Source organism: Natator depressus, chromosome 2 (assembly GCF_965152275.1).
Source record: "Natator depressus isolate rNatDep1 chromosome 2, rNatDep2.hap1, whole genome shotgun sequence".
Lineage (NCBI taxonomy): Eukaryota > Metazoa > Chordata > Testudines > Cheloniidae > Natator > Natator depressus.
In genome coordinates, this window is record NC_134235.1 from 44690502 (window position 1) to 44702647 (window position 12146).

A 12146-nucleotide genomic window follows, 5' to 3' on the forward strand; every position below is an offset into this window, starting at 1 on the left:
CATTTAATTTCTCTGCAATGGCCTTCTCATCCCTGAGTGCTCCTTTAGCATCTCAGTCATCCAGCCTGATTTTGATTCTTTCTCTTACTTCAACAAACTTACATTTTATCATTTATAATCCTGTGATTCTCAGACTATAATTATTTTAGGACTCTAGATGCAAGTCAGAGAAGGAAATATAGAAAGAAGTGTTTTTCCACTTCTTGTGAAGTTCCCAAACTTTTTCCTATGGTGGCTTGACCCAGCAAATTTTGTTTTGATTCTGGGGCCTTACTGATGAATTGTGCTTTTAGTTATTTAGAAGTCAATAATTAATTGGTGTTAACTAATAGTTATTTCAAGTTCTATCAGCTAGGTTAACTCTTGAGTTATTCCATAACTAGGTCTGTTGTAGCACAGAACCTGGCCATATCCCTCTGCATTGGCTAGCACATTATTGACATTCACTTTTATTGTCAGATGTTCATGCCTTCTTAGGGTCGCCTCATCCAAGTTCCTTAATTTGATGTTTATGCTTCCTACTTCCTTCAAGTTCAGATGCAGCACAGGTGACCTGCCATCTTTTTGGATCCTGTCTTTTGGATTTTGAATCTGCAAAGGCTTCTCCAAACAATCATTCTTCTATTTCCTGTGCAGCAGTGTCCTGCCAGCCTCTGCAGACAGCTCAGTAGTCTCACTCTGCTAGTCGTGTTGGCTCCTGCCACTGAGAGAGGCAGGCAGCAGAAGGGCTGGTGCAGTTTCAGTGGGGACTAGCAGCACAATATAGTTCCACCCTGTTCTCCCTGGCAGTGGTGGAAAGGGAGGGGAAGAATTCTGAGTCCAGGGATGGATTTTTTTAGTCTAGAGAGTTGCATAAGGTGTATTCTTACCCTGAGAGTGTTCTGTCAGAGAGGGCTCACAGGGGAAGATGTGGTGCTGAACTGTAGAGAGGTTAAGTAGGAAGAGGAACAATTTTCAGCTTAAGGGCATTGGGCTGGGGCGGGAAGGCTTCTGATAAGTAGGAGGGTTGAAGAGGGTTAGGGGAGATTGAGTCAGGAGGGAGATGGGAAGTTTGAGAGCAGGGGAAAATGGGGCTGGCTGGTATGTGGATGGGAAGGATGGAAGGGTAACAGCTTGATGTTGGGAGAGTTGGTAGTAGGAGACAACAATGTGGTCACAGAAAGATACTGTCTCTTCCCATGCTGCTGTCTTCTATAAAGCTTCCAGGTTTTCATCCTGATATGGGGATGGTGCTTTTTTGTTCCCATTTCCTTACCAAATTCCCTTCCCTCTCACTCTGATGCTTTTCTGTGACACCCCAATTACAGTGTTCCAGTTTTCTCCTTGAAAATCTGACCCACCTGCTGGGATGAAGGGATATAGATTGATAGTGTAGCCTCACCACTTACTGTGGGTGCCAACCCCATTACTTTTCAGTCAGTAAATCTCCCATTAAGTATTGGCCCAAATCTTGGCTCGTCAAAGTGAAACATTCCTTTTGTAAACCAGACCGGAAATCATAATCCAAACTTCCCTTTCCATCTGAGATCCAGGACCATAAAAGGTTTCTCTCTATCTGCCATTTCAGCCCCAATATGGGGAGGATTTCTTCTGTTCTCTCCCATTTACAAGGCATCCTCTCAGGAATGTGGGTTCTGTTTCTAGTGTCCTGTAGCTATGTATCAAATTCCTGCAGTTTCTCTCCCCTTCCTGTATACTTACCTATGCCTACCCTAACAACCTTAAACCTGTACCTCAATCCGCACACTACTGGGGAAAAAAACAACCTTATCCTCTCCCCGGGCACCTATTTACCCTCCAATCTCAAGAGGTGAACACAATCACCTGGCACGCTACAGTTCATACTGTCACCAATGAAATGGGAAAGCTGCTCCCATGGTTTGCCAATAGAGGTTGGCGCTGCTATGTAGTATCACTGTAAATATCATCCAGTCTTCTGGGGTGAATGCAGCCCGTTTCCTCTAAGGCTGAGGAGAGCCCCTTAGCAACCAAACTCCTGCATTTCTATTACATGGTGGGGAAGAGAGGTTTGGGGATGGGGTTGGGAACATAAAGGGTCTACATCCTTGTCCCCAGACTGCAGAACAGTAATGGAACCTGTAGTCACTACTGTAGCCTTTGAATGACAACAACCCCACAGCTACATATTGCGGTGCAAGGAGCTCCCTGCACAGTAGTTGAATTTTTCTCTTTATGAGCTTACTGACACCATTCACTTGCACAGTATAACTGCCCTGGTTCTGTGACGGCCTTTTGCACCCTCAGATGAGCAGTGGAGGGCTGGCCTGTAGTGGAGGGAGTGAAAGGAAGAAACTGTATGTAGTTTAAAGGCAATTTCTTTGAGTTTTGGTACGATTTTTAAATATTGGCATTGTTGACCTAAAATAAAAAATCTTCATGGGACTAAAAAAGAGGTACTGTGACCCTTGACAGTGCCTATTAAGTTTTTTTTCCCCTCTCAAATTGCTCAGACTGTTGTGTTGCTGACATTTGTTTTTCTTTTTTTTAGGTTGGTACGCAAGATTTTGCCAGGCGTTTCCATGCAACATATGTTTCTTGGGCTATTGCTTATCTCTTAGGCTTGATCTGCCTTATTCGAGCCTGTTACTGGGGAGCCATAAAAGTTAGTTATCCAGAGCACAGTTTTGCATAGGCTTATAATGGTAGATTATAGCAGGTGAAAAAGTCTAGTGATTCTGGATGCTACATGTTGGACATTTTTAAATCTTTTCCTTTAAGGATTCCATTCTGTTACAAGTAGTTTTAAGACAGGGGGTCTTTTAAGAACAAATGTTCATTGCACTACATTATATGCAAATAGTTTGTTTTGCTGCTAGATTCCCAAGCTCTGAATACTAAAGCTTTGTTTACATGTTCATGCACCTGTCTTAAAGGTATTGTTGAATTTAATTCCAACAAACAGTATTAAATTTTACGTTTCCTTTTTATTATGTTAAGATCATTATGTTAAGTGCCATTGTTTGGGTGGTCAGTAAGTACTCAGAAGCAACAGGTGTTTATAAGTGTTTCTACAATAGCTTCACATTTATACTTACGTTTTCATTAAAACTGTATTAAAGTGGCTTGCTTTAAAATCTAAGCAATAAGCAATTTGCTTGAACTGCTTACTGTAACTTTTACCTAAGATCATAATGACCTTATTCAGGAAGTGAAATTTACGAGTGTACTTTTGAAGACTGACACTGTTGCTAGAGAGACAACATTTGTAAACACTGTATGCTTTCCGGTTTTCAGGTAGAGAAATGCAATATTTTGCTAATCCAGTTAGAAACAGAAATGTCAGTTTATCCATTGTTGGAATTCAACTTGGATAAATTTCTTTTTTCAAGGATCCTGGGACTTATTAATGTTTCTTTTTTACAGGCAAATCCTAAAAGCCATGTTTGGATTTATGGAACTTTGCTCTGGTTGTTTGTGTGAGTTCCTTTACAGGGTTGAAGGGAAGTGTTTCATATGACTTGTTTTATAATACTTAGGTGTCATTTAGCTGAACGTAGGGTGACAATGGGTTACCTCTTACTTTCATCTGATCATCGTAACCTTTTCCCGTTGGGAGAATTTTGCGCTGGTCATTGCAAAAGGAGGTACTGCTGCAATATGAAAATGAGTAAACTGTTACTCTGATCATTCCATCAAAATATAGCTTGTCAATTTGACATTGGCAATTCATTCAAGAGAATGCGGAAACTGAAACCAGTTTAATTTTCTAATGATATATTCACAAAGGATTAAGGGACCAGTTCTTGTACTGCCCATCTTTACAGTTTTAAACTAGTGTTTTGCTAAATTCAGAAGGAATGTCCTGAGCTCTTTAGAAGACAGTAGTCTGTAGTGAATGGGGTTGGGGTAAATTAATGTGGATGTTCCAGGGATACGTATATTATTTTAAATTATCTATGTTCCTGTTAGGACAAAGTGACATTCAGATGAGGATTTGGAGCACAATAATGTATTCTTCAAATTGTAAATGACATGTCTTTGTATGATGATAAATGTACAAAAGCAGTAGCTCAGGATTACAATGTACCTTTTAAAATAAACTAATAAAGATTATTATTCAAAGTTAATACTTTTTCCTTCTATGTAGAGGATGCATATGTGCCTAATTAGAAGAGTCTGACCAAATGGCATGGGAGCAGTGCAGATGTCTTTTACAGAATGTGTGTGGTCACTCCCTTACCTGAGAGTGCCAATCTAAAGAACAGGATCAGGCCTCTAAAAGAATTGGTACAAGCAAGCTAGTAAACTATTCTTGTGAAAGGGAGTGTCTAGCTGTTGTGGGGCCAGGTAGAAGATAAGTCCACTTGCTTCTAATAGATAACTTATAATGCCATTAGGCATTTGAGACAACTGTCAAAACCTCCTGGGACTTCCTATGACAGGTCCCATCCCAGCTCACAAAACATTATTAAGTTAATAAATAATAATCTATTGGCCCCTGTGTGGATACACTGATATGATCAAAATAAATGTTGTTTGGTACTTTTCACTTGTGATATTTGGAATTCCTGATTAACTTTTAAAAATATCTTGCAGTCAGGTTAAGTTTTCTTTTTGAAAACTTCATAATACGATACTAGTGGTCAGCTCTCTAGCAGTCTGACTGGTTTTCCAATATTTGTTTTGGTGATTTTAGGGATAACTTATATTCCCTTTGAGATCAGTGGGAGTTGAGCCAGTAGAAGCTGGATAAGGCCTCAGTGTAACATATTTATATAAAAATAAATAACAGATTAGTTTATTTTATTCTCTATTACTGCACTTGCCCTAAAAAATTCTATGTCTGTATCTATTTGCTTCAAAGTTCCTGGGAAATCCCGCCCTAAATTTACATATAGTCTAGTAGGAGAACTTTTTCAAGGTGTTTTTTTTTAACGTCTTTCATTCTTCTTTTTCCTCTGCTCCCTGATGTGCATCTGATGTAGCCTATTATGCATAGCAATAAAGGACCTTTACAATTCACAGGAAAATGCTCTTTCTAAATAGAACATATGTGCTTTGCCCATGCATGAAAAATGTGACACTTCCCCCTGCAGAAATGGACAGAAATGTTGGTCTGAATGGGGTATATAATAATTTCCAACTTTCAGCTTTTTAAACATTTTTACAGTGATTGAAAACTCTCTTATAACGTGTTTAATTGTGATATTTGTCCGAATTGGTGGTTTTTCCTCTCTGTATTGTCCTGGATTCGTCTTTATTTAAAACAAAAAGGAGCATTTCTGGAAACCTGGGCACGAGATTGTTGGAAAGTATCTGTGTTCCCACAAGATCAGAGATCACATTGGTTTTCCATTTGCTTTCTTTTTATGTAAGGCAATCGCTTAGCAATCAGTCTGTGAAACTTACTCTCTGGTTCATAAAGGATGGATATTAACCCTAAGGAAACAGGCACAGGTTCTACCTGGTACAGGACGTGGTTACTTGTCTTCTCCATAGGTTGGGCTGCCGTGAGCACCTCCGGCCTGTGTTAGTGTTTCCTCTGGCTCCCTGTTAGCTTCTAATGCCAGTTTAAGCAGTTGGTCCTAATATTCAAAGAATTAACAGATCATGTCCTAGATATATTAAAGACTGAATCTGTTAATTACTATGACAGCTCTGCTGGGCCAATGGAGAGCACAAAGGCCAGGATGAAGTGTGGGAGATAAAGCATTGTCAGTTGAGGCGATCCAGCAATGGAACAAATTTCCAGAGGAGATGAGGTCTGGAGTCTGACCGCCTTTAGGAAATGTTGCGAAATCTTCTCCTTTGAAAAGGCCTTTCTACCATAAGAATGACACAGCACTGGCACCCACTTCTACCTATGACCCGACTGAAAAAAGTAAATGAATAAAATCTAAAAAACCCTACCCCAAGTAGAGGTTTTACCCTCAGAAGGCAAAAGTGCCAGAGTCTCCATGGAGTCTGCTAGGGACGTTTTTATTGCTATTGATGTTATATGGAAGGTGCTCGAATACTACAATAATGAGTGGCTTTATAAAGCCTGTAAGCAGGTAGGTAAAAACCCTAAGACTAGAGAGAGACTGAGAGAAAGTTTCCAGTTTCCTCTCATTCTCTGTCTGCTTATAGATAGAAACATAGATACTTGCTATAATGTGAGGGCAAAGTAAACTGATTCTGCATATTCATTATTTGTAAGAATTATGTTTGCTTGAACTCATTCTTAGCTATGAAAGTCCCAGGTTTTGGGACTCTTGTTTCACTGTTCTCCATTGCTGTGTATAATTTGTTTGGCTCAGTTTCACCAGTTCTCTGTAGTTTTAAACACTACAGTTGTGTCCACTTATTTTCCTACATGGGGGAAAAAACATTTCAGAGTCCTTAGGCATAATTTGGGCTCATGATGTCAGAAAGTGAGGTTTTCCTTTAAAAAAAAATATATATATATTGTTGGCAATAGCTATGCCTCTGCCAAAGGAATTAATATTTTAAATCTGGTGGTAATCTGATTACTATATGCAAAAATATAATGGGGAAAACTAATGTATGACTTAACAGCTTTTGAGTGTTGGACACGGTCACTAGGTTAAAACTTCTCTCCATTTTAATACTGCCGATATGCTTCTTGCTTTTTTATCTTTTCGCTGAGCAGAGACATTTGTACAATTTTTATTATAGTTATTTAGCCCTAAGAATGATAGGAGTTGCTATTCCTGTAATGTTTCACTCACAAGGTAGGACACTTTTAGTAGGTACAAGAAACTGGTATTGGTCAGTGCTGACTGGATAACAAATCATTCAGTATTGCCTCATTTTTTTCTGCGTTCGTGTTATTAGCAAGAAACATGCACGCCTGTGTCTCAAAGTCCCTTCACAGTTGGTGATGAGACAAATATTTGGTGACAACTCTAGTCAGTTATAATTTGTCGTCTTTGGAGATGGAGTTGCAATCACTGGTTATTTCGTTCCAGGTGAGATGGCTAGGAATCTGCATGTACAAAGAGCTCCTTGGAGCTGTATGCATGCCGCTATTGGTGGATATAAAACAAAGAACCATATATAGTAACGCTACCATCTACTCTTAAGAGGCTGTATGTCTCAGCTAAGGAGCTGATACTTAGGGAAAAAGTTGTCTAACCAACAAACCATTGATATTCTACTGATTTCTTTAGTGTCAGGAGCATCTAGGTATTTTGTTTAGAGATTAAAATGCCAACAAAGAATTTAAAACGAAAGTATGTCATCATACGTGAAACGAAATAATAGTCTGCATCATGCAATGAAGTTCACTAGACTGTGGTCATGTTGACTAACCGATCTTTTGGGCAAAAGTAATACAATGAGGGACATGGAAATTGTTGCTCCTAAAATACCAAATTGTGTGTCATTGGCATTACTGACCTGATAAAACTTCATCAAATGACTACTAAAAACTGTTATTAAGTCTTAAAAAAAGCAACAACCAAAAACTCAATCCTGATAGTGTGCATGAATCCAGAGGGACAGCAAACAATTGTGTGACTCAACCTGATTAGAGTAAACCTCATAATGGAGAAAGTCACAGAAGGATTTAGACTAATTTGAAACAAACACTTATTTTGAAATATCTGAAACAGACTTACCCTTTTGTATGGCTGTGTACCTATTTGATATTGCATAGATGTAGTTCTACCTTTGCTTAGATTTAGATGTGGCATTTTGGGGTGGAAGGGGGACAAATTAAAAAGTGCACTTTTTTAAAATAAAGGGTTGAGAGGGGATGGGTGAGAAGACTCATTCTCTAAAATGACTCGTGTGATTAACCCTAATTTTTTCCAGAAATATTTTACCTTTGGGAGGTGGCGTGGTTTGTGACGTTTCAAGTGGTTTGGTTTGGCTATTAGTTGAGCAGAAGTTAGAGATTTGTTGAAAATAGGGCTTACAGCTTCAGGCTTAACTATGAACAGCCTGACACCCTCTATAATGGTAAGATTAGAAATCATTTCTGGGATTTACTATGCTGCATCTTAATTACACCAATTTTGAATGGTATTTAGTGACATCTTGAATATGTTTATATTTTTCATACTCCATTTTAAAGCATTTATTTTTTTTAGAAAAATAAGGTGGTTGCACAGAGAATTTGGTAGACTGTATGTAACATCCCTCCAAGATAGATTTTGTTCATATGTAATTCTATTGACATGTTTTCTGGAGTTTGAACAACAAGCTTCTTTCTGTCTTTGGATATTTTAATTGATTTTTCTCTTAAACTGACAAAAGCATGCTGAGACACTTTGGAAAAATCTTTATTTTTATTTATGTAGGGGCTGATTTTGTGATGTGCTGAGCATCTTCAACTTCTTGTGACTTCAGTGGGATTAGAAAGTGTGTAGCACCTTGCAGGAGTAAGTCCTTATTTTATTTCCTAATATTTCCATAGGTTGTGATCCTGCAAACCATGGACCACTTCTTGCAATTTCACCAAGGGCCAGATTTTCAAAGATACGTAGTGGGATTTTTTCAAAAGCACTTAGGGTACGTCTACATTGCAGTGTAGCCTGGGTTCAGGCTCAAGCTGAAACCTGCTTCTGTTTACACACACATCTTTTGGACTTGGGTCCCAGGATCCTGCTGCCGGGACCCAGAGCTCAAACCCTATCCTTTGGCAGAGTAGACACAGCCCCTTGCTGGACTCGGGCCCTGAGGGGCCACCATCACTATCCCACAATCCCATGGGCCAATATTCTTTGTCCTTTCTATCCCATGAATCACCAACAGAGTCCCAGGAAACAGGGGCAACCCCTTTGCTCAAGTACGGCTGCCTGGCATTTAATCCTTCCATTTTTTTTCTGTCTGCTGAGTTGCAAACGACATTAAACCTTTTCCTGCATTTGTAATGGCCATCATGCACAAGAAGCCCTTTACCAAGGGTGTTTGCAGGAGCACAGACAGATCTTTGATGCGAGGCCAGTGAAACATTCAAATTTTAGCAAAAGCAGCAGGAGTGACTATGGGTACCAGCAAGTAGCAAAACAGCTGGCAAAGTGGGGAATTTGCCAGACTGGTGAACGGTGCAGTGAGTGAATTAAGTGACTATCGGCAAGCCAGGAACCAGAGCTGCATCTCTGAGAAGTCGCCACCATCATGCCTGTTTAATGAGGAGTTTGACTCGGTGCTGGGTATTGTGTTGAGCACAGAGCCCACAGTGGTGCATAAGGACACGCTGACCTTGGAATCTAGCACCAGGTGAGGCCACTGAAGTAACTCTGAGGAGTCCTTGTGGTACCTTAGAGACTATGCCCAAATAAGTTTGTTAAGCTTTCATGGGCTATAACCCTCTGAAACCTGAAGTAACTCTGGTGCTGAAACCAGTCCCCAAGGAGGCTTTGCTGCAGGAGCAGCTGTAGCACATCCTGGGGCCATTCTCTGAGGAGCTTTTTGATGCCTCCCTGGAGGAGTAGCCAGCAGCAGCAATGGAATAGGCAGAAATTGCTCCAGAGTCTGGTAAGTTTCTGGTTTCCTTTTTTTGTTTATTAATGTAGCTCTGGGAGGGATTTCCATGTTATGAACCAAAGCAAAAATTATTACAAGCCCTGGGTCGCAGTGTATCTGCTAATGGCGGATTGCATGCCAGTGCCTGGGTGTCCCCCACCCTCCCGCGCCACTGCCCCATGGAACTCAAAATGGAGACCAGGAAGAGGAAAAACTGAAACTGCATCTAAAAGTAAAATTTTACTAGAAAAGCTCACACTTTTTTGCTAGGACATGCCAGTTTAAGAATAAGAACCTTATATTTCCTTCCCTGTAAGCATGCTGCTCCAAACCAACCCAATGGTGTAATGACCCACCTGAACAGTGAACTGTGTGTTGGGGAGGAGTTTGAAATATAGGCCACATCCTCCATGGGTGGTAAGTCATTTGTCCAAAACACAGATGGGGTGGAGGGAGGGTGGTTGAATGCAGTCCAGAAATGTGCCGCAGGGGGAGGGAGATGTTCTTTGTGTTTGCATGAAGTCCTAGCAGGCTGTATTGAAAGCTATAGAGAGGCACCAAGCCATAGGATCGTGTTGATTCCTTCTTGAATTTTCACCCAATCTCAGGTACTAATAGCTGCAAACTTTTCCTATAGCAGGAACTCCAGATAGGTAACCACATTTCAGGGAAGGGAGTTTTTCAGAGCCATCCTTGGTAGCTGACCAGCCCACTCCATTCAGATGTGCTGTTCAGTCACCAGACGTCTGAATGCTTCGGTGACATACATGACCAGCTTTCCACCAGCAGCTTGGAACAAAAGCTCTCTTTGCCATTTGGGAACCACAAGAACTGCAATATCTTCCAAAATCTGGGATGCCTGAAATGGTAGAGAAGGCTTATATACCATGCTGCAGTCACCCCTCTCCCCCAAAGCCCAAGCTGATCTGCAACTTAGAAAAAACAAAGCAGTTGTTTTTTAACTTTTCACTGCAGTTAAGCCGGCTGCGTCCAGGGGGCGTCTGTGGTCTGAAGTGTCCCTCTCGCGATATATTGAAGTTAAGCTTTACAACGGAACATTTTAAAAAGGATTTTTTTCTCTGCTTACGCACTGTGGTATTTGAGACGACAACCCTCTGTCTTGTCTGCTTCCAGGCCCCTCGAACTCTGCAGGCTGTAGTACTTTGACAGCACGCCCATATACAAGTAGAAGCTTCGGTCAACGTACCATCATGGGACCGGTCCAAGAGGAAGCCTTTTTGTAATGAACTTATGGTGGACAGGGCTGAAAAGCAAGTTAAATACCAAAAAGAGAAGGACTTGTGACCAATGGAAAGGTGAGGCAAGCAGAAAGGCATGGGTTGGCTGCAGAGCTTGAGGACAGGGTTGCTGGGAGGAAGAAGACGCTTGGTTCTCATTTCCTGGAACAGGAACTGCAGCTAAGGGAGGGAAAATAGAGCAGGCTCTTGCTGCGCCTGTCCCATGGCCGGCCTGCCTCCCCTTCATGTGCTGCACACCAGAAACAGTTCCACAGCTGGGTGGCCCATGCAGTTGGGCCCATCCAAATATAATTCTTACAAATAATGAATATGTGGAATCAGTTTACTTTGCCCTCACCCTATAGTAAGTACCTATGTTTAAAGGCAATGAGCAGACAGAGGATGAGAGGAAAATGGAAACTTTCTCTCAGCCTCTCTAGTCCTAGGGTTTTTACCTACCTACCCATGCAATTGGGCCTTCAGAGCTGGAAATGTACCCCATGCAGTCCTCTGTTCTGAACCCCTCCCCTGTGTACACCTCCATCCCCGTGCCCCAGGAGCGCAATAATCGTGGAGGGAAGGGAAAGGAGAACAAGGGGCCGGGGGACACTCAACAGGAAGGGGGTTTCTGACTTTCAGATGGTTTCACTGCTTGCACTGTTCATACGCTTTGTTTTTGTTTTGTTAAAGGTTTTCATCTTACTGGTGTGTTCGAGTGCTAATGGCAGCTGGCCTGCCTGGCAATGGTTTAATAGTGCATTTTTCTAATAATTATTTAAAAATAAAGGTTTTTACTTTATTAAGAAATGCTATAGGCATCACTGCATCACATCATATGATGTGTGTTTCAAACAAAAGGCAAACGCATGATGAGAGACAACTAAGTTTTATGCAAACACTGTTTCTCAGTACAGGTATCTACATCAGTCAATACTGTAATTCCACAGTTCTTACCACTGTCCCCTCCTTACCACCATTTCATAAGAGATCATCTCATTCATTAGGGCAGTACATAGCAAACCCGCCCCCCCCCCCCACACACACACACATTTCATAAGTGGTCACATCATTCATAAGTACAGTGCATAGCAATCAACACCCCACATTTCATTGTATTGTGGGGTGTAAAAGTAATGTACAGTAAATAATTTACAAGTCCATTCATAAAAGTACTATTCTCCCTTTTCCATGGGCTCAGCAAATCCATAATGTGGGAATATAGAGCATCCCTGATTTCTGTTGCCCAGGTGCATCCAGATCCAGCTGTGGTAGGTGATGTACTGAGTGTACTGCTTTAGCAGCCCATCACTGTCACAGGTCCATTTGGGGAAAATGACTCACCTTGGGCATCACAAAGATTGTTAAGAGCACAGCAAGCCACAGTAATGAAGACAGCATTGATGACACTGGAATCCAAACAGCTCTGTAGACAGCACCGGTGGAATTTCAGTCGGCCAAATGCACATTCAACTA

The 12146-nt window shown here is 41.1% G+C and overlaps 1 protein-coding gene and 1 long non-coding RNA gene across 2 annotated transcripts in view; both read left to right on the forward strand.

The window, feature by feature from the left end:
* The window catches only part of PIP4P2 (phosphatidylinositol-4,5-bisphosphate 4-phosphatase 2), a 56747-nt gene extending 53701 nt beyond the window's left edge, over nucleotides 1–3046 (forward strand). Inside the window, exon 7 of the mRNA XM_074944119.1 lies at nucleotides 2510–3046. Within this exon, the coding sequence (XP_074800220.1) occupies nucleotides 2510–2653 (144 nt within the window). The 3' untranslated portion in view covers nucleotides 2654–3046. The remainder of the gene's footprint in view (nucleotides 1–2509) is intronic.
* A 4919-nt stretch (nucleotides 3047–7965) lies between these two features.
* LOC141981327 (uncharacterized) lies at nucleotides 7966–11257 on the forward strand. Its single transcript, XR_012637733.1, has 3 exons — nucleotides 7966–9447; nucleotides 9753–9852; nucleotides 10570–11257. It is a non-coding gene; the product is annotated as an uncharacterized LOC141981327 (long non-coding RNA).
* The last annotated feature ends 889 nt before the right edge of the window (nucleotides 11258–12146 follow it).